Raw genomic sequence first — 22,772 nt, 5'->3', positions numbered from 1 at the left:
CCACGAAGCAGGCCTCAAACTCTGTTATTATCTCGCCCAGATCGGACAGCTGGGATTTCTTTAGTTCTCCTATCTGCTCCGTCTTTTTGAGAAGCTCCTGTATCTTGGCATCATTGGCTTGCTCCATAGCTAAGTCCTCTCGGGTTCCACTTAAAAGTCTCGTGAGATTACTAGGCACTGGCGGCAAGAGGTTACTCTCAAGAACGTCCTCATTCCGTGTCTTATCAAGCTCACTTTCATGTTGACTTATCTGAGATGCCTCGCTCTCAAAGTTTTCTGGCCCGCTATCTTCCACATCGACCACTGTTTTAACTGCCATTTCCTCCGCTGTGGATTCTTCTGGAATGAGCAGTGTAGCTAGTTCTCGCGCCTTTGAACGTGTTAAGGCTTGCACAACTCTGTCTCCGAAAAGGATGCCCCTCTTTCGCAGTAGCATGCCCGATTTGTTGGAGAACAAATACGGATAGCACTTAGGAAGCTTTCCTGAAACGGCAGCCTCGGTTGTTAACTTGCCGAAAGGGCCCTCGATGACCACGTTCGCGATTGGCAAGCACACACTCTGTTCCTCCACTACCTGGCGGATCCATGCACACTGTCCTGTATAGTCGGAAGGCGACACATACGCCGGATGGACAACATCCATCGTTGCGGCCGAATCGCGCAGCACCTTGCAAGGCTTCCCGTTGACTACTAGGTCATGCAGGTAGGGTTCCAAAAGCTGCATATTTTCATCGCAGTTACTGACATACGAGAAAGCAATCTTTTCTTTCCGGCAGTTGACGGCAATGTGACCCTGCTCATTACACCTAAAGCATGTGAGCGGCTTCCTAGCCCCAAGCTTGTTCTTTGTGTTCTGCGCGTTGGTCACTTCCCCACTTTTCTCACTGCCGTCCTTTCTAGGGCGTTTGCCTGAAGAAGCCTTCCTTTCTTCGTTTGCAAATCTAGTAAAGTGCCTTTTCTGACGGTTATTCACACTGAACATGGGATTGCGGGGCCTATCCACTGCTGGGTTGCTGAATTGTTGGCGCGAAGCATACTCCTCAATAAGTTCGGCAGCTTCAGTTGCCGACTTAATGTCGCCTCGGTCCTGTAACCAATTTCTTTCTTTTTCTGGGAGGCAGTTATAAAACTGCTCCAAAAGAATTCGCTCAACTACAGCGTCCCTATCACTGTAGGAATCAGTGCTCTTTAGCCACTCGCCCAAATTGACTCTTAAATTGTATAGGAATTCAGGGTAACTCTCGTCCCTGGACTTAGTAGCTTTCCGAAAACGTTGTCTGAACGCCTCGGCGCTAAGCCTATACTTTCTCAGAAGGCAAGCCTTGACCTTCTCGTAGTTGTCCGCGTCCTCCTTGCTTAGCCGCGCGACAACCTCCGCTGCCTCGCAGGGCAGAACCGTCAATAATCTCTGAGACCACGTGTCTCGCTGGAAGGACAGTTTTTCGCAAGTTCGCTCAAAGTTAGCCAGATACAGACCGATATCCCCTGATATCACATATGGCTGCATGTACTTTGACATCTTGAAATCTGCCTCCTTGTTGAGACGAGGTACCTCTAGCTGGGGACAATCGCCCGACCTCTTGCTCAACACTAGTTCTAATTTCCGGAGCTCAATGTCTAGCTTCTTTTCCTCTTTTTCCCTCTCACGTTCGCGCTCCTTTTCCTCTTTTTCCCGCTCTTTCTGCTGTCTGAGCTGCTCCTTTTTTTGACCGATGAGGTTCCATGCTTCACTGAGCTCCTCATCATCGGTTCCCAGATTAGTGATTGCCTTTATAATCAAGGGTTTTCGTGCCAAACCACTTGTATCAATTCCCAATTCCTCACACAATTGCAACAGTTCCGGTTTCTGCAGCTTTTGTAGGTCCATGATCGCTCCGAGTGTCGGCTACTTCCAAAACAACAGTGCAAACTACCAAACCTAAAGGCGTTTCAACACTTTTTACCAGTTCTAAAATCTAACCCTGTTCTAGAACCTGGTCCACATCAGAAGAAAAGCCAAGCACTCACCCACACATGCGATCGATGTTCCGAGCTGCTTTCTTGTTGGCCGATTGTTGCTCCTGCTTGTTGCTTGAGATGCCATCTCCGATCACAAGATGTTGTGGCTTGTAGCTTCAGATCCACCTCGAATCACCAGATGTTGTAGCTTGTAGATCCAGATCCCAACGCTGGTCACCAGTTGTCGTGACGCTGGGGCTAAGTCGACCCGGCCTTCACTTGGTAGCGTGCAGAGACTCGGGGTTGAAGAAGGACTGAATCTTCGAAGTTGGTAAAATATGTACAAGCAGGTTTAATGGCACTTTGAGAAAACTTATTTGCACGATTATTTACAAGAAAAAGAAGGGTACATCAGCAAAATGGCAAGCGTTAAGAATTCATAGCGAGAAGCGACTGGATGAGCCGTTTACCCAGGGCTCAGAGCGACATTTCGTGCTCTGCAGCGTCCTTAAAACCCCCCTATGTCCAGCCCCTCTCTGAAGATGCTGACCAACCAAATCCAGGGCACGCCCCTCAGATATCGGCATCCAATCGAACACATCACTGCACTGATGGTCTGAAGCACTGACTGGCCCGGCATTGTTTCGTTGGGCCTGGTCACTTGTTGGCGGGAAAAGCTTGGGAACGGCGAGGAGGTACATTTCTATTCTTCAGCCAAGAATCGATAGGCTGGTTCCGGCAAGTGGATTTACTTCTCAGAAACCCAAGTGCACGTGCGCGCCGCATACGGCTCCCAGCATTGTCCCTTTCCAACAATTGCAAATCTTTCCTGCATTCCCAGGAAATCCTCTAATGGCCGTAATCACCTTGCTCCTTTCTTGTCCTGTACGTCAGCGGACGTGTCACTCTGTCGTCTCCTTTGGACAGTAGGCATTCCTTACTTGACCATAGCGCTTCTCGACGGGAAGGGTGAACAATTGAACGAAAGCACTTCCGGCTATTTCCCGCAGGGGGACATTTCTTTGTGTTTTTCTAGACGTTCTCTTGACAGGGTCAATTTGGCATTTGCAGGGTGTCCACAAAGCAAAACAGGCTTACAAAACAGGATTCCTGGAAACAGGCTCACTTAGAGCCATTGTACCAACAGCACATATCCACAGCACTTATCCATGCCCACAGGCGCGCAAGTGCGGATGATGCACGGTCGTAACACCGGGCGACAGAGACGTGTTTCTGGACAGTCCGTGTCGAAGAGGTGTGACAGGGTCGCCAACACTATACGCGAACACGCTGTTGCCAAACAGAGCTGACCAACTGTTTCTGCGGTGTCAAATGGCATGGTCCACGTGCGTAGCAGTAAGCGTGGGTATGAATGTTCATGCGCAGGTGACATGGGCTACTACGACGAGCAGGGCGTGTTCTACATCACGGACCGCTTGAAGGACCTGATCAAATGCATGGACGAGCAGGTGGCCCCTACGGAACTGGAAGAGCTGCTTCTGCAACATGAGGCTGTGTTGGACGTCAGTGTGGTCGGCGTACCGCACGACAACTACGGCGAGGCCGCTAAGGCCTTCGTTGTGCTGCGCGAAGGCCATGAACCAAGCCAGGCACTCAAGGATGCCCTCCTCAGCGTCGTGGCTGGTACGTCCGCCACTCCTATGCTCCATCCAAATTCAGGCTGCAATATAGCTCAGAATTTATTGATAGAACTTGTTTCCTCAAATTAGAGGGTGGCCAGCGCTTATATTCTCAACAGACATTGAAGAGTGGTTCCATTAACCTAGTTAAGCATACGGCGTGTTCTTATACTTACCAATGAACAAATTATTAATACTACCTTTAAACATTACCAATATGCGCTATATGTAGGACTCGATTCCACGCAAATATTTGTCATTATTCATTCCAAAAACTCTGCAGCAGCTAACAGACAAGAGGATATTTTTCCAACTAATACGAGGTCCTCTTGCATTTGCTTCTTTGGTCGTCCCAGATCAGGCAAGCCACCACAAGCACTTGCACGGTGGGCTCGAGTTCGTTGCCAGCATTCCAAAGTCCTTCACGGGCAAGCCCCTCCGTTCCTCTCTGAGAGATGGCTTCGCACTGCACGCAGCGACCACAACCTAGAAGGTAAGTCGCCTCTACCGCTATTGTGCAACCGCTCAACGCCACCTCCACGTAGGCACCTCATTCAAGACTATTTTAAGCATGACCGCTATACAGACAACAGTATACACGCCTACCTAAACCACAAAAAGACAAGTCTCAGTATTCATTATCCGAAAATTTCGTTTGTTTGAGCTGATGCAACCATGCTTGGACGCCGCAGGTACACGCACGAACAGCAGGCGCCTGCTTCCAGAGGACGGCACCAAAACCAGCAGGTAGCGGGCATCACTGGCGTCGGCGTGCGGACAGTGTCTCCTTTATTCACCATAAAAATCTTTCATCTACAAGAGCCTTCTTCACCAGGTTCCGCCTGCTGAGATATCGTCGCAAGCCTTCAAGCATCTGGAATTCAGCAGACATGTACATTCATTAAAAAAAAAATAATAAAGCGTGGAAGAGGCGTGACGGTGAATTGCCTGCAGCAGACCTCACACAAACGCACATGGCCTGCATGCAACGGGGTCCCAAATGAAAGAATGCACGCTGAGAGGATCAGTGAATTTCGGAACATATTAAACGCCCCAACTGCCATCTATCCTCCAGGTCTATGAAAAAAAAAAAAGTGTGGCGGCCGCTCGTGGCCAGACACTACACTTATATCTTCTCCTGTGTTTGTGTTTATTTGCGCCACATATCTGAATACGATGATGCACCAACTTGCCCCTCAAGCCGTTATTTTGACTACACTTCTACCATGTGTATGAAGATAAACAGCATGACACAACGAGCGCTCGTTTTGTAGTCCTCTTGTCTCGCGTTCCCATTACTTTTCTTGCTCTGTGAACGTAGAATGTCTATGAAGGCTCTGATCCGGACGCTGGTTCTTTCTGCTCCCCCAGGCCTGTGCAGAGTTGGGCTCCATTTGGGCCGCGTGAAACGCGGGAACGTTAGTCGCAGAACATAAGCACGGCTTTTAGGAAGAAGGCGTGTGCAGGGAAGTAGCTTGATTGGCGCTCACCTTATCCACAGCGTAGGTGACGGCGGCGGCAAGGACAAAGTCATTTGACGCGAAATCGGCGACGCAAAACATCAGCAAGTCCCAGAGAACGAGCGTAAACTCATGGCCGTGGTAGATGACGGCGTCGAATGAATGGCCATTGTCTGGAATGCAGGACAAAGCCGCAAAATGAAACCTTTTGCTGCACGCCGCTCAATTTACTGGTAAAGCTAGATCAGTGGGCAAACTCAATCTGAGCACGGAAACGGGACCAACACCTTGTAAGGATGGTGCGTTAGTATACAACTATATTATCCGCTAAATATTTTCATTTTCTAACAGGAGCGGGCGGTACGGAGGGCTTTCGCGAACCTATTCTACTGAGCTTTTTTTAGCTGCGTCTTTATAGCAATCTATCCCAACGCATGTAAAATCAGTGGATAATTATCAGGCATACATTCGTTTGCTTAGGATACGGAAGTGACAAGACTTCAGCCATATTTCTTTTTTTATTTTGCCATCGCGCTAGTCACAAACTAGGCAGTTCTATTCATTGCCATGCATCAGAACTCTTACCGTTGTAAAAGAACCCACGGTCCACAACGTCGTTGAATTCAATATCGAGGAGCTTTTCGGACACTGTCCGATCTTTCACTGTGTAGTCGACATCTTTTAGGGACTGGAATAAAATGTTTGATCACCTCGTTACCATTAAGAAATACGTAGGATGAAATAAAACATACATATCTTTAATTTTAGTTTCATTCCCTTACAAAAATGAGTTTTGAAACTCTATTGTTGGACTATTGACTGCCTTTTGAATTTACTGAATTTCGATAGACATTCAACCCCAGCTGAATGCAATCTTTACAGGGCCAACAGAATTTTCATTGTGTTCTACCCAATAGACTTTTTGTGCAATTTTTTCTATGTGCTTTTTGTTGTCAGTTTTCAACGTTCACGAACAATTAGCGTGTACTGTTCATGCTGACCCATGTTGTTAAGTAGTTTTAGGCACAAATGATAAGAGCATGATGTGACAATTTCGTTATGAATTTTTGGTCTCACTTGTAATCAACTATTGGCCACATTCTGCAAAGGGAAATATAAGAGCAGCATGCAGTTGCGTGCTCGTTCATGTTATATAAAAGTACATATTAACGGTGCACACTTAGCTCGAGCTTCGCAACACAGTGAAAATATGCCCTAAAAACTTCATGATGGCAAAGCCTCCACTAATAATGCAAATATATCGTTGAATGTCAATCAGAATCCGTAATGGATCAGCTTCTGTATGTCGCAGAAGGTAACTTTAGTGGTAGGACATATTTTATATTTATCATAAAACAAGTTCAGTGAGTCATCATACTAACAAACAGGATCCTAGATTGAACCTACCATGTAGGGCAGGACAGAGCTTTTTTAAACCAGTTCTAAAGTTCACTATATATATGCTTCAGGGTCTGACATTCTGCCCAAGCATAGGTATTTTTGCCCGTAGCTTATTGCCGCAAAATGAGGTGCAGTCTGTATTGGAATCCTCCACCGCTCTGTCTTTGGAGAGTTTTACTGTAATTTTTTCTTTTCTTTCCTTTCTTAAAGTGGACACCATGCTAAAATGAAGTCACTTTAAACATTGAGGGGTTCTAATAATCACCGATTGATCCCACGGATACTATAGAGTTAACACGCATAGCAAAAACATTCGCGTATGAAAAAAAAAGAAGAAAAAAACAAGATTGCATGCGTCTTCTAACAGCGACTCTTCTTTTCAAAGAAGCATTCGGCCGCCGCCTTGCTTCTGTCCGCATCCCACTTCCCCCGTGCTCCGCGAACGGCGCCAGCATGTCCGGAGAGGTCGAGGGTCGCTTCCTGTCGGCTGGGGGGAAAAAAAGGAGGAGGGAGGAGGGGTTGCTCCCGCTTGGTCTCCGCTCTCTGCCTTCTCCGTGGTTTGTTTTCACGGAGATGACCTTGGCTTCAGCAGTCGCGCAGCGGGGGTGGCGACTTTTCACCGAAGCTGTTCTTCTGCGCCCCGTTTTCTTTGCACGCAGACGCGGGTACGCTGAGTGCGGCGATGTGCCAGTTCAGTTGGCGTTTTCCCGCCACCGTGGTCGCATCTTGCACTGTGAACGAAGCACCGTATGTAGGTTTTTCGCTGGTGATTATCACGAAGATCGTTTTGTTCAAATTGGAGCGCGAACGTACGAATTTAAGTCTTCGGAGGACTCCGCTCTTGGGCGGCAGCTTCTGCGCAAGGAGGACGTGTTTAAGAAGTTCAACAGTCGCAGGCGTTTTGGATTCTAAGCGAAAAGCCGGCGCGGGCGGAGGGAGCGTCTGCACTTTGGTGAGTGTTACTTTTTCCTATTCGTGTTTGTGCCAGTCTTGTACAGTGTGTGTTACAAGGTGAAGCCCGCATGTAAATATTTCTAGCAGACAAACCAGCCTCGTCGGAAAAAAAAGGAGGGGGGGAGAGAGAGAGAGAACGAGGCTTGTCTCCACGCGGACGCTGGGGCCGATGGAACGCCAGCTGGAATGGCGACATTTTCTTTCTTTTTTTTTAACCGGTGACCGTTTTTGACGGATTGTTCGGCACAGTGCTGTACTCTTTCGATACGCTACTCGCGCTGAGACGGACACATTATCGAGATCATAATATGCCTCTGTCACACATTGTGGATTATTGAATCTGTGCAGCTCCGCCATTTTTGCAGTGTTTGTTTTTGTTTCCACTCATTTTAGTGCCTATAGTTGGTAATTTTGCTTCAAGTTTTCTGGGTAGTAATGCTTGTGACCTGCGCTTTGCTATTTATATTCAGAATGGGATCTTTGACGGCAACATATATTGTTTATCAGGGAGAAATGAACGATGTGGTAGTGCTGCCGAGCTGTGGAGGCGGCGGTCGATGCCGTCTAAGCAGTGAAAGACAGTGACAACTCATTTTAGACAAGAAATTTCTTGAGCTATGACGTGGAGCAGCGCACAAATGCCTTTGCTCTATTTTTAGGTTAGTATATACCGCAGCTTAATTATGATTTATATTGTTCATTTCAGCATCACATGCGACGAGTTCCCGGACGTATCAGCGTTTTACGCAAAGAACAGCCTGGCGTCATACCTTGCACATGAATTGAAATAAAGCAAATAAACAACCCAGCTCATGTTATGGGTTCACCAAAGATGCATATTTTTTCTTTCTCATTAACGCGCATTTTTTATTTTGTGTTTCCTTTCCGCTGCGGATTAACAGAAAATGCTGCGTGATCAACGGTTAGCCAGGAGCAGGCACGAGGTGGTTTACATTAATGCAAAAGTAGCACAGCACATATCCTTGCTGCGGTCAGTCAACACATTCTATGTTCTGCTCGACCAATCAACAATTTAGTCAGTTTAGTGTAGGTTAATGAGTGAGTAAGTATAATGGGGCTTAAAAGATCAAGATCTGTTTTGTTATTTTATGCCTCACTATGCTTATCAATAACCAGCACTGATCAGACAGGATTGTTGATTGGTCGGGCAGAACATAGAATGTGGTGACTTATCGCAGCTAGGAGATGTACTGTACTACTTTTGCATTAATGAAAATCACCCCGTGTCTGCTCCTGGCAAACCGATGGTCGTGTACTATTTTCTGTTGTTCAGGAGTGGAAAGGTAGCAGAAAATCAAAAAGCGTCACTTGCAGAGTTTCTGAAGCATTTGAGCCTGAAATCAACAGAATTTCAGTTGCGCGAATTCCAAAAGCGCTCTTAAGAAACACATGGGCCACTATTTCATAAGCGCTCAACAAGAGGTCAACACTGCATCATCCAAGATGTTGCCGATTATCGACAGACTTTCAATAGCGTGTATTGACACAACGCTTTCGAATTTCTATAGAAACCCTACATGCATTTTTGTAAGGGTTAATTTTCTTGCGTTACTACAATCACGCTTGTCATTTTTATCCTGAATGTATAACGGGCGACAAGTAATTTTTCACTTTCCTCGCCTGTCGCGTGAACTCATTGTGTATGTCTTCGCAACTATACAACTACCATGTAACTGTGAAATAAACTGCTTGAAGCTGAAGGTGTCACAAGGGAGACCGCGCCACGTAAATATCTCGCTGGTGGTCTTAACCCAGCTTGAGAGAACCCAAAGACTCAGCGTTCGTATTTTTCATTTATAACAGCTAGCTTTATGATTGGCTTTCCGCGAGGTAGATGCTGTAGGCGTCACTGTACTTCGTGACAGTAACCTAGCGTTGACTTACCCCCCCCCCCCCCTTTCGATGCTGCAAAACGACCTGAACCATGTGATCACATGAGTGAGGTAGCACTGGGCCCGTATTCTAAGTTTGCGTCGGTATCGAAGTGTCGCCATCTCACGTGACCTCGAGTCATCTGATTGGTCGAAACACCGGAACCGAGTGTTGCCACTACGCATCCGGAAGAGGTGACATCATGTTCCGGCGTTTCCACCAATCGAGGCCGGAGAGATAGCGAGCGACACTTTCGATAACGACGCAAACTCGGAATACGGGCATTCGAATGGTTAACCATTAAAAAAGAAAAGGGCTGCTATCGGTTTCACTACTACTCCTCCTCCTTCTCCCCCCTCTACACTACAGCATAAACGTACAGAAAGTGACACTTACGTGATCAAGGAACGCAGACAGGAACTTGGTTACAACATTGTAGATGTTCACTACAGTGTCGATGTTCACTCGTGAAAGATGGCCGTCCGCTGAAAGAATGCGACACGTAAAAGCAGGAACTCTATTTCGCCACTGGCTTTATAAACACTGCACCAGAGCCAGCATATGTAGAACAAGTGTAAGAACTACGTCTACGTACCGGTTTGCATCCTGTCTGGTGCTTGTGTGTACTGAAAAGAGAATTCCAAAACATCACATTTCGCCTTCTGATAACGCAACATGAAGGACGAAATCGCTAACGAAATAAGCACACTTATATGCATCCAAAACTCACAAGTACCACCCAAGATGTAAATGTCACTTACTGTGTAAAGAGGCCTCCTCATTCGGCAGTACTGCTCGTAAATATGACTAGGAAGCGACATCTGAAATGTTTGCTGCTCTGTGTCAGGCAATAGTCCCCTATGTCCGCACAGGTCGTCCTGGGTACAAAAGCATACGGGTAAGAAAAAATGCCACGCGCAAAATAATTGCGTGCACTACATACTCGGGCAAAGTGCCGATTGTCATGAACGTAAAGAGAGCTCGCCTTTGTGAGTTCACGGGAACGTAACGTATCGTGTCCGCGGCACTCGTGCGGAATGAGAGCACCGCGATCCAATTAGCGCCCGATATAGTCAAACGTTTTCGGCGCGACTGGCAGAGCCAGTGATGTCGGGCACGCTAGGCCGGCTACAATGGGCGCGTAGAGAAACTGTCGCCTCTACAGTCTGACGCGGCTGGCCTGCACGGTCTGCGGCGCGCATGCGCACAAGACGCCCTCGAGCGCTGGTACGTTTTCGGCGTGCATTTTCGAGCAGACGATAGGACCCCTGGGAGGAACTGGTCGCCTATCGAGGAACTTAATTACTGTCGTGATCAAGGCAATGATGCGATGCGCTTACTGCGAATGTACAAAATGTTGCGAACGTTCAAATGGCCCAAAGCATTTACAGCAGTCCATGGAGACGTCCAGCAACGGCCTGAGCCCGCGTCGACGACGGCTACGGACGGAACGATCATGACTGTGTACGTGCGTGTTTTACTGAAAACTAACCGTCATTTCAGTATCTGTACGATTGCAGAAGAGTTAGAGACTACACAGTCATAAGGATCAATTTCTCGGTCGGCCGCTGTTCCTGTAGAATTACATCGATTTCGCCAATTCCCATTGTTGAACCGGTGCCGTTCCGTGTCGCCAAATCGAGTACGGCCTTCGATTCCGGCGTGTACCGGTCACATCTATGCGAAGCTGCTTCCTCAGTTTCTGGTATTCTTCCACTGAAAGCACTGCAAATAAGGGAAGCAACACCACCGTTACACCTCCTCGAGCACTGCATTGAAACCGGCATGGCACATTACGCCCTGCAGAGAAGAGCTCACAGCTGTGCCTGGTCCGCACTGCTGACGGATTGCCTCCCAGGCATTATTTTCTTTTTTTTTTTTCTCTCTTTTTTTTCTTTTTTTTTTCTTTTTTACTCTCAAAGTCTCTGTAGTCAATCCACTCGGTATCATAGACGCAGGGATGCGCTCGAAACCCTTCTAGCAGCTTTTCCGTGAGTCTTTGAAACGCGCGCGCGGTCGCTGTCTGCATAGCAAGCCATCTTCACTGCGCGTGAGAAATGCTAGGATGCGTGGCCGGCACGGTCGGCAAGAAATAGGCAAGATCCTATTTGCGCCTCGGCGACGTTGGGCCGCGCCGGCTCGCGATCGTTACGTCCGCCACGCCGTGTCGTTGGAGTATGGACCTCGGTTTTTCGCCGATCCCAGCAGAGTGGCGAGAACGATGCTTTTATATGTGTACCCCTGTCTTTAGTTTTGGCCACGTTGTTATGACGAACGTCGTTACATGTGCACAAGTTCTCAGGATGCGTCGTGACACTGCACTCGTGACTGACTCGCTCTTTTTACAGCAAACCGTCCCTGCAGAGCAGTGAGTTAAAGCATCAATTACATCAATAGACAGTTTTAGCGGAGCGTATTGGTGCCTCCGCTCCGCTAGCTATGCCCGCGGAGCCTAACTGGAGTGTTGGCTCCAAAATTTACTTTTAGACAATAAAAAAAAAAAAAAACTGCTTTATTTTCCCGCCCCACTGAAAAGCAATATTTTTGCGCGTAAACATTTCATAACATGCTAAGCGAGGGGCATACGCTGTTTTTGAGCATGCGTTCGTGAATCCGGGCGATGGCGCAACATGTAGCCCCCCACGTGTGACGCTCTGGCCGGGCCGCTCCGCTATAGGACCGCGTACAAGCGGCACGGATGTGCCGCTCCTCTTGTGCGCGCTCCCGTCTCAGCGCTTTGCTCATGCGCAGTAGCGCTCCCGCTCACCGGCTGTGCGGCGCGAAGGAGCAAATAGACCCCACTAAAACTGTCTAATAAAGCAGAAACCCTCGCACGCATTTCGCTTTGTTTCGCCGACCTTCGCAATTCCTGAGCATTCAGTACAGCAGACTTTCAGAGCTCGCCTGTAATGGAAACTATTAGCGAAGAACGTTGGGCAAGTTGGTAAAAATTTTCAGTCGACAAAGGGCGGTGGACAACAAGGACTGAAGGGAAGGAACGACGCTTGCCCGTCCTGCTTCTTCCGTACGGTAAACGTGGTCCACTAGCGATATACGTTGCCACGTTGTACGAATGTGACACTGATGACGCGGCGGGTAAATTCGATCAGCACCAGCACTCGCTTGTATAACGAATCAGGAATGAGTGTTCACTATTGTTTGCATGTGTGCGCAGCTTGAAAACTCGAACGGTGTGTTAAGTGATACGTGATATTGACTGGAAGCCCGCGTGCCGAGGCATCTATATCTTTTGTGTGCATATGCATTCGCTCCTCTGGTGTTCTCGCTCGCTCAGCAGTCCGCTCTGTACGAAACTCACCAATAATGATGACGTGCTCCACACGCTACTCGGCCCGTATTTGTACTTTTCGACGACATAGGTTGAAACAGCATGCACGACACTGAGGCGCATACAGGGGAGCACAAGGGTTCGGACACCATTCGAGGATATACTCCAAGGCGGCAGTATAAAGGTGCCCCCCGCCCCCATCTCATCTGTGTTGCCTTTGGAAAACACGGTCATGCACTTCGCCACTTCACTACCGAAGGGCTACGCAGCTCTCGCTCCATGTCCAGTTTTCATCTTCCCGGTCTCCGCAGCCCTCGGGTGCGATACCCCTTTCGAAGAGTCGGTGCTGTTTAAGCGCGGAATAATGCAGGCACAGTGCGCCCCTATCACGTCTGCGAAGCCGCATGTTTCTCATCCTCGTCTTGTGAGACGAAAGAATGCGCTGATAATTTCCAACGCGAGCATTTCAAGCACCATGCTTCAAAGGTGTCACTGGCCCACCTCTTCTCTGCGCAGCAGCTCGTGCATCTCTTTCATGGAAACGTCGGCATGACCCTGGGCTGATCTTCCGTGAATGTAGTAGCCAAACTTGGGCTGGACAAATATGACCACGCTGATCTGCAGGCGAGAAAAAGAACAACGAAGAGTGTTAAATGTATACTCTAATAGATGTAGCACAGCGCATACCGTTAGCGCAGTCACTCCGATAGGGAAGTGCGCCCGCAGCTGGCTCCTCGCGGCCATCCGCGCATAAGCATTGGAAGCTCGCCAGAGGCATAAGCGGCAGCGGCACACACTGTGCTAAACAGGGTCTCAAGCTCGTATCGCGATGCGGTCCACATTGAGGAAATTTCGTTCCTCGTGGAACAGGAACCGGAAGATAACAAAAAAAAAAAATCTTTAAGCTATCCAACAGTAAGGTAATAAAAACAATTATTATAAAATAAATTAACATTAACCATACCATTATGTTCTCAAACCGTACCTTTCCACTCTTCGTGGTAATGAAAAAAGGCGGTGTTCGATTCCGTCCAAACGCCGGACGGGCGCATGGCCCGGAGAGAGCAACTGAAAGGGTGCAAGAGTGCAATAATACCGCAGTCATCATCATCATCCTCTTCTTCTTCTTCAGCCGGACTAAACCCACGGCAGGGCGAAAGCCTCTCCCATATTCCTCCAATTAGCCCGGTCCTGGGCCCGCATTCCGAGTTTGCGTCGTTATCGAAAGTGTCACTGTTTCCCCGACTTCGAGTCATCTAATTCGTGTAAACGCCGGAACCCGAAATGGTGGCAATCAAACTGATATCCACTTTCGCTATTTCCACCAATCAGATGACTCGAGGTCAGGGAGATAGCGACACTTTCGATAGCGACGCAAACTCGGAATACGGACCCTGTGCTAGCTGCATCCACTTGGCCTCCGTATAGTCTTCCTAACTTCATCCTCCCACGTAATTTTCTGCCGCCCTCTGCTACGCTTGCCTTCCCATGGAATTCAATTTGTCAGTCTGTTACCCTAAGCGGCCATCGGTTATCCTCTCTTCGCACTACATGTCCTGTCCACGCCCATTTATCTTTTATTTCGACTAGCCGTGGCTCATGCATGCGCCACAGCCAGGAGCTGTCTATTTTCTTCGAGCGACCGCGCACTGGCCACCCTCTTGGCGCTGCCAGGGGAAGGCGCTACAATGTCATTAACTCATTAATTTCATTAATGTCATTAATTTTCTGTCATCGGCGGACCGCATCGCAAAGCTAATGGTCCGCGTGTTTGACACCCCAGCTGTAAAGTAAGGTGTGCGTACAGAAAGAAGAATGAGGGTTTCAATAGGCCTGTTATTGGCAAGCAGCTAGGGGTTGTTTATTCATCAAGTAAGCAAGTTTTACGGTAAGCCTATGCACCACGTATTTTATTAAAGGGAAATTCAGAGAAAATACGACCAGACCGTATACAATACAAGTTAAGAGAGCAGTGCAAAACAATGCGTTATTTTTTATGGCTTCCAGCAAAATCAACGCCGTAATCTACAGTAAGGCATTAATCGTTGGAGTAAAATATGTACCGTCTTTGCCAAAAGTAACCGAGCAGCCCAGCCGGCTTGCAGAGCAAGCTCAGGGCCGAGCGGCGGCGTGGCGGTCGCCGTCAGTGGCCGCAGCTCCCCGGCTGCGAGTGTAAGCTTGCTGACGTAAGGCTGCTCCCTCGCTATCTTTCTTGGGATGATAAAATGTAAGCTGGTAGCATGTGCGGCACACGATTTCGTTCTTTAGAACTCTGTGCTAGTAATGGAGGGCGCTGTGCACAGCAAAATTCGCTCAACGCTGATTTCGGGCTGACATTGTGAAGCTGCGCTCTTCGTTAGAACGCTTTGCATGTGGAATCCCAGTGCACAGCTCCGGTAGATGAGGTGATTCGAAAAGCCAGCCCAGTCAGACAGGGCATGATAGAAACCTGAGTTTGGTTTTTCCCCCGATTCCTAGTCTGCGATGATGACACTGCGCTGAGCTACAGAGAAATAAAAACGAGGCAGTATTTTCCGCTATTTCTAATCTTGTCCATGTAATGAGGCGAATCCGTTAATGTCGCATTTGCCGCCGCTTGTTAACGCACAGAAGTGCACCGTAATGGTTTTCGCGATTGCAACGCCAAACTGAATACCGAAAATCTGAGCAGAGATTTGCAAGTGCTTCAAAAAATATTTGACAATACCAAATGAGTGATGCAAATGTTCCCTAGCATATGATCCCCCCAGAAAGCCTTCTTACGCAGACGTTTTTTTTCCACTTGCATGAAATGCCCTCCGAATTAAGCTTCACCATTTAGGGAGTTCAGTAAAGACGGGAGTCTCAGGTTTACCAGCTTGATCTTGTTGTCACAGTTGAAGGTTCTATTCCAGTAACTTATTTATCGAGTCACCGATGCACCACTCTACCAGCGGGCACTAAACTACCAATCAAGTCGCTAGGTAATAGACAGTAACGCAAAAGTAGTTCGCAGTCCAAATCAAATGCCGCGTGTCCGGATTTCATTTCACTTCCAGGATATATTGCTATTAGGTTGGTCGCATGATGTTCCCTCGTAAAATAAATAAAAAGAAACGGCCGCACTTATTGAGAAAATGGGCGACATATGTTTAAAGCGTGAGAACGACATTTTTATGTAGTTCACTCATTAAACAAATAGATTGGCAGCTGGCTAAAGCATGAACGTAATTACCAACGCGGAAAGCACTACGCGCTTTTTTTAAGTTACCAAATAGCGGGAAAAGAGGTATGCCGCACGAGGGACACATAAACATTTGGAAGTCTTTTATTTTTATCTCCTTTGTCCATTCGTTGCAACTACGGGAGCACTGTACCGATATTAAACGCGAAGACATTCTAACAAAGTGCGCAGCTTCACAGCACGCGACAAAAAGGAGCATTGAGCGAGTGATGCTATGTGGAGCGCCCTTAGCGCAGCGTTCTGGAGGCGCCAGATCAGACACTGGACATGATACTCGCTTACTTTTTATCATCCCAAAAAGGAGAGCGAGGGAGCGTGCTTACGCCAGTCAGCTTACACTCGCCGCGGGAGAGCAGCGGCCAGCGACGGCGATGGTAGCGCCGCAGCCCGGCCCCGTGGCTGCTCCACCGGCCGGCTGGGCTGCTCGGTTACTTTTGGCAAAGTCTTTAGTGAAACAGCACTTACACAGAATAGAGCTAACTACAATGAACCTCGCTAAAATATGTGCCTGGGAGTGCTTACATTGCTCACGGAACAGAGGTCGATAAAGTGTTGAAGCTTGTCTTCGTAGAAGCGTTCGTAGATGAACTTTTGAACAGCTACCTGTAAAAACAAAAAGAGAAGTATTTATGCTCCTAAAAAGTATTCAACTTCCCACCTGAGACCAAAGAAGACAAAAAAAAAAGTGTCAAGCATATTACTCTAAACCAGACTAAACGTCTGAAAAAACGACAACAGGAAAACATGGCCATGCGATAGCATTAGAAGCACTTGATGCTTTTACGCTGACTTTTGAGTCATCTTTTCATGGTTGTGTTTTCGGGTCCCTACCACACATTGGGGTCATCCCACTGTTGGTTGGATGTTTCCGTAAAGGTGTCCAGAGTGGAGGCACGGACGCAATGAAGGTGCACCGAAACGTACGGGGGTATAGTCAAAAGTTCCGATACCACAGGTTCTGCTTCTGGCTGCCGGCATATTCTGGCCCTTGAGATCCCATTAGAGCTATCAATTATCTCAGAGGTTCGAATAATCATTTTTCCACCCTTTAAATATATTTTGTTTTGGGGGCATCGTAGCTGCCTGACAATACTGCTCAGTAGCAGACCCTGTGGTCTGGGAACTTTTGACTACCCCTGCACATTTGTCACTTTCGCCGGCCGAATGTTATGACCGACGACACATCTTCGTCACATGCCCCACTGATGCCCTGAGGCAATAACTATCATTTATAAAAAAAAAAAAAAAAAAAAAAAAAAAGAAGACTGGAGACGTCATTTCAATACAGCCAAAGACCGAATTTTATGATGAAACATTTTCTGTTGAGGCTTCCAATGCTATCCCTTTAAAAATGCCACGATGACCGCGATATTAAATAGAGCGAAAATTTCTCTCGAAGATAGCGCTTGCGCTAATTGAATCGCGAGGTGATCATGGAAGAATTTATACGTATTGCAACGGAGCAGGCAGGTAGCGCACAGCGGGCCACGGCAGCAAATCAGCCAAACGCTGCGCCATCCTCACCTGCAGCAGCGCAATGAGCAGGTACAGTGACGCGCCAAGGGCGAACCGGCAAGAGGCGCTAAAGGGGACACCGGCGTTCTTCAAGCTCCTCGAGTAGTAGCTCTCGGGGCTGGCAAGGGCCACATACTCCAGTCCCAGGCCCTGCACCAGAATCAAGCACATCTTAATTTAACCGAAGCCAGCCCCTGTTCTCAGCGCATTCTTGCGTTCCGCCGGGGTTCACATGACATGGACGAAACAAAAACGACTCACGACCAGTAGTGGACTTTGCGTACTTTGCATTGTGATGCAGTTTAAGGGTTAGTATTCGACATTCGACCCTGTCTTCGGACTTTCTTCTCGCTGCCTTTGCCCACACCCGTTCTGCTCCCATGCAAGCCCAGTTCTTTTGCTAGCAGGGCAGGTGGTTCAGAAGAAATGATCGAGTGGCTGGCGCTGCATGTTTACAACATCTTCGGATCTGTTTTGGCGTCATATGGAATTAAGCCATCTGCTAATGACGTAGAAAGGTCAGTCTAACAAAAAAAAACATCGAATTCAGTCTCCCTGGCAGAAGCGCAAGGCGGGTTATCGCTTCGTTCTTTGGTTCACCTGTTCGTACACCTGTCCAAAGGCCAGCTGATAGGTATCCGTAAAGCCGAGAAACTCGTTTGTGCCAAGGGCCTAGCCTAAATAGGGGGGGGGGGGGGGGGGGGCTCACCCGAAATTTCGTGAGCGCTGCACCCCCTCCCTGCTTCCCTCTTTTAATCCTTCGTTTCGTCCATTCCACACCACATCTGTATATTGAAATGTAAAAACGAAAATAAGAAGAGTGTCGATTTAATGAAAAAATGATTCCTGTTAAAAAACCAAATGGCGCCACTAAGCTGAAGTTATCATTGCGTTTCCGCTCGCACGCGCTGAACCAGAAGTGCTCAATTCCAGCAAAACGCTTCCATTTCGCCTACGTAAGCGTTGGGACGTGCACAGCTAGCAAAAACACCTTCGGATCAGCGCCTAAGTCATCTGAAAATGCTTTCGTCCCTTCTCTCAGCATTGAGATCCCGATAGCTTCACACTTTGATTTGTACGATGCCCTTAAATATACTTTCAATTTCGTGCTTACCGCGTGTGGACTCTTAGGTTGGCGGTTTAAAAATGAGCTAAAAAGAAAAAAAGATCCAAGTTGACGCTGGACAATTTCTTCAAGAAAAAAAATGGCAGTAGTTTAGCTCTGGTTAAACATGGTAAGTTGAGCAAGCGATACTGCAATGGTTGCGCTTAAGGTTCGGCATGTAGTGTAGCTGCGGGTGTAGCTTGACGTGTTTAGCCACGATTAAAGACTCGTCCTATTGTTGATGCCGAGTCATCACTGTCCAAGGCATTCTGAAGACTCCATGGAGGATCATCACCAGACGTACAAGAGTCTAGAGGTGCAAGACGCGCTCGTCTAGCAGCGTCTTGCGCTCGCCGTTTTGCTAGCCTTTGTTCACGTCCTTCAGCAGTCTCTTGAGCCCGTTGCCCTTTTCTGGCTTCGGCGCATCGCCGATGCTTCTCCTTGTAAGTCTGTATAGCAACTGATTTACCCCGATGCGAACTCCTATTTCTCTCTTTCCACTTTCACTCCTGTTAGCGGTCGTCTTTTTTTATTACTGCGCAATTCCTTACCCTGGGCGGCGGCCGTCCGCCCTTTGAACCCTGAGTGGTGCGTCCGCTTTGGCGCGCGTGCCTGGATTTCGACGCGCGCATACAACATCGGACCTTGCTCGCATCGCATGCGGTGAGAGAGTGCGATCCGGGGAACGCCAGGAGTGCGAAGTGCGTGAGGGAGTGAGCGGTGCGTCAGCATGGAGAGCGGACAATTGAGAACTGTGTGTGAACGTGCGTGAGCACTCCCCCCTTCCTGCGTTCCCTTACGGCGCAGTTGAAGTGTCGACACGGCTGCGGCTCGAGGGGCGTCCGCCGGGGATACGCGACGGCACGAAACCTGGCGCAGTATTGCTTACGCAATAAAAGATAGTTGGACAAGTGCAACCCCAACCGAGGTGGCACAAGCGTCTCCAACAAGGTTAGCAGAACCTTCAGATCAGGTAGCCTCATCTACTTGTTTGGTCGGGATCAACGTTTCCATCAACGATGACACACTTTACGTCGCATGTGGCCCGGGAAATCAAGAAATTAGGAATGACGGGACAAGACGCAGGCAGCTCACTACTCCATGGACGCCCGGCGATGACTGCGCAGTTCCTGTTGAAGACAAACAGCGACTGAAAACACGGGCAGAAAAGCTATATCTGACTTCGATACTCCGAATGAAAATAAATGGAAAGGGCCTCGTCAAAAGTCCGGCGTCCTGGTTCGTACGCGGATCACAGGATGGCATTGCGCACTTGAGGCATTCAAATCCCACAGCAGAACGGAACGCAAGCTAGCGCTCGAAAGCGAAACGGTAGGCTAGCAGCTCGATCCTGCCAGTTCCCATGAGCGAGAGAGAAACCGAAAGAAGCTTCTACCGATAATTGACGCCGAACTTATGAGCACAGATCGACAAGGAATTCCTCTTTGAGCACATGGCGACGCGGGCGGCCTTGAGCTTGATTAGTCCGTTGAAAACGATCGAACCTTTCTTATCAAAGTGTTATAGGCGGCGACAAAGTGCTCAGAGAGAAATCGAATCCAGGCCTGGGAACGCGACCTACCTCAGCCCTCAAAAATAAAGACTGAAATTATCGGGTCGATCGAGTGGGGCGATTATTGAGAACGCCATGGTGTATACTAAGTCAACAATGCTTGATGCTTCACCTGCCTGACGGACGAGAACCAAGCGTCTCCGGTAAGTCTGACGTTTATCTGCCCATTCAACAGCACAATTAGCAATATACTCAACCTTGAGTGTTTTGTGCACCGTTGTTAAGGGCACGAATGCGATTTCTCTTAATTATGTTTCGATCCTGGGTACAATGTATTTTGGGAAACTGGAAGCAGGTATGTAGTACCTTTTCAACGCCACTCTGAATGCGAGGCGGAGTATAGCTACTTTTTACTATTTTTAATTTTGGCATACTTTTTTTTTTTTTTTCACGCAAGGAACAGATGGCAGTGTGCGCCCGTTATATTCAGGACGGCCTCGTATGCAAGAACTTTTTAAAATTCGCAAAGGTCAATGAATTGAGCGGTCCATCATTAGCATCAGTGCCACTGGGAGGGCTTAAAAAGTTAATTGCGAAAGCTACGGCGGAAGCTTCTTTTGCCTTCCCCTATTATTCCCCTATCACGCCCGATCAGTGTAAGGCGCTACATTATTGGGGACACTTAAGCTCATCCTTTTGAGGGTATGACACGAGAGCGTAAACTACCAGCCCACATATAAAGTCAGCCAAGCCGTATGGACGTGCCTGCGTGTCGCAGGGGTAACGAGAATGCAAACGATTCTGGCAGGCTGATTCTGACATCACCCTCCCATATGAAAGGAGCGACCCGAGGTGGCAGCTCCTGCCAGTGGCATAGGGGTAACGTGATTTTAAATTTCACGGCCGACTGACTTTTTAATTAGGAGACCGTAGCTGCACCTCTCGGTTTTACTAAAGCAGAAAAAAAAAATACCTTTTAGGCTAAGGCGCCCTTTTTTCACTGGCGGCTTGAAAAATTCATTACGTCATTCATTGCGCAACTGGCCGTCTGTTTTGAGCATAAGCTATATACATACGGGAATATGTATTACAAATCGCTTGGGCGTTGCTTTTGAGGAGAATAAAGTTGAACATTTTTTTCTGATGGTCGCCTGGTGCACTTTGAAATCGACCTACTTAATCGCGCAAAAGAACAGTTAAAAATACAAGAGAACATATTGGCGGGCTAGTTGTTGCATGCGAGAAGGTAATAAAAAACAGCACCAAAACGAAGACGACATCACACAAAACAGGCGTTGGAAGTTAAAAATATCTGACTGAACAATTTTCAAAAGTGACCCATTAAAAATCCCTCATGGAACAATTTTTGTCACAGCAAAACGTACTTTTACGCCTCGGACATAGAAAATGAGAATGCCTCGGGTGCTGGTTTGAAAAACCCGCGCCTGGCGGCATACGCGCACTCGCACAAACTCAGTTGAAGTGACATGCGAGAGTGGCAGCGAATTCGCATGCTTCATGCACTCAATGTATTGAGCCCAAAATGTCGCAAGAAAGAACAATGCATTTTCCTAAATTGTGCAGTGCAGTGTTTCAAGTATAGCCCTAAGTGAGATTAATAACTCAACTAAAGGGTTTTATTTAAAGGATCAAGGGTGCTTAAACCAGTCTGCGGCCAGAATGGCGGAGATGAAGAAAGCACTCGCCTTGAGCAGCACGAGTAGTGCGAGCAGCTGCAGGGAGAGAGACACCCTGCGATGGCACTGCAATTCGCACCATTCGTTGGCCACGAAGTAGGAGCGCCAAATGCTGACCGCTGTGCCCGATTCTCCCTTCACGTCACCGGTGCTGCTACCTGCATCACTGGATGCCTGCAAGCGAAAATGCGTCCTCTCTCTCTCTCTCTCTCTCTCTCTCACACACACACACACACACACACACACACACACACACACACACACACACACACACACACACACACACACACACACACACACACACACACACACACACACACACACACACACACACACACACACACACACACACACACACACACACACACACACACACACACACACACACACACACACACACACACACACACACACACACACACACACACACACACACACACACACACACACACACACACACACACACACACACACACACACACACACACACACACACACACACACACACACACACACACACACACACACACACACACACACACACACACACACACACACACACACACACACACACACACACACACACACACACACACACACACACACACACACACACACACACACACACACACACACACACACACACACACACACACACACACACACACACACACACACACACACACACACACACACACACAAACCACCCCGGTCTGAAAATGCCGGGGCAGTTCTTAAGCACACTCTTATCAAAGTGTTCAAGGTGCACATAGGAACTTGCAAAACTCCCATGAAATTTCAATTCCAGGGGGTACACTTGGAGTTGCGTGGGGCATATTACGCTTCTGAGCAGTCGGAGTACTGCTCACAGGAAAAGCTAACGCACGCACCGCTAATTTGTTACCACTTCTATCAGCTCCTTCAGTTTTGAGTGCAAATTAAGGACAAAAACAAAGCAGTTCAACGTTTCGCCTACATGCGTTTCATTCGACGGCTGAAACGACTCCGTCAGCATAGGCGTGGCCGGACTGGTGTGGCGGCGCGCGCTTCGGACGGCCTGCGCATTGGGTGTTTCCTGTCTGCAGCGCTGTGCGATAGTCGCCTTGGTTGGCATAGTTTATGGAGCGAGACTCACGCTATGAGA

At 48.1% G+C, this 22,772-nt stretch overlaps 2 protein-coding genes across 2 annotated transcripts in view; one reads left to right on the top strand and one right to left on the bottom strand.

The window, feature by feature from the left end:
• Positions 1–4,509, top strand: part of LOC146205040 (luciferin 4-monooxygenase-like) — a 56,684-nt gene extending 52,175 nt beyond the window's left edge. The window contains exons 10-12 of the mRNA XM_084589726.1: positions 3,325–3,582; positions 3,935–4,071; positions 4,271–4,509. Coding sequence (XP_084445852.1) covers positions 3,325–3,582; positions 3,935–4,068 — 392 coding nt within the window. The 3' untranslated portion in view covers positions 4,069–4,071; positions 4,271–4,509. The remainder of the gene's footprint in view (positions 1–3,324; positions 3,583–3,934; positions 4,072–4,270) is intronic.
• The window catches only part of LOC146205039 (meckelin), a 50,160-nt gene continuing 31,716 nt past the window's right edge, over positions 4,329–22,772 (bottom strand). Inside the window, exons 21-30 of the mRNA XM_084589725.1 lie at positions 21,638–21,802; positions 17,323–17,463; positions 16,321–16,401; positions 13,077–13,193; positions 10,048–10,164; positions 9,882–9,912; positions 9,683–9,771; positions 5,624–5,726; positions 5,069–5,211; positions 4,329–4,452 (exon numbers count right to left, since the gene is read on the bottom strand). Coding sequence (XP_084445851.1) covers positions 4,372–4,452; positions 5,069–5,211; positions 5,624–5,726; positions 9,683–9,771; positions 9,882–9,912; positions 10,048–10,164; positions 13,077–13,193; positions 16,321–16,401; positions 17,323–17,463; positions 21,638–21,802 — 1,068 coding nt within the window. The 3' untranslated portion in view covers positions 4,329–4,371. The remainder of the gene's footprint in view (positions 4,453–5,068; positions 5,212–5,623; positions 5,727–9,682; positions 9,772–9,881; positions 9,913–10,047; positions 10,165–13,076; positions 13,194–16,320; positions 16,402–17,322; positions 17,464–21,637; positions 21,803–22,772) is intronic.

This window comes from Amblyomma maculatum, chromosome 1 (genome assembly GCF_055883805.1).
Source record: "Amblyomma maculatum isolate TAMU_Amacu chromosome 1, ASM5588380v1, whole genome shotgun sequence".
Lineage (NCBI taxonomy): Eukaryota > Metazoa > Arthropoda > Arachnida > Ixodida > Ixodidae > Amblyomma > Amblyomma maculatum.
This window is presented reverse-complemented; position numbering and strand designations above follow the sequence as displayed.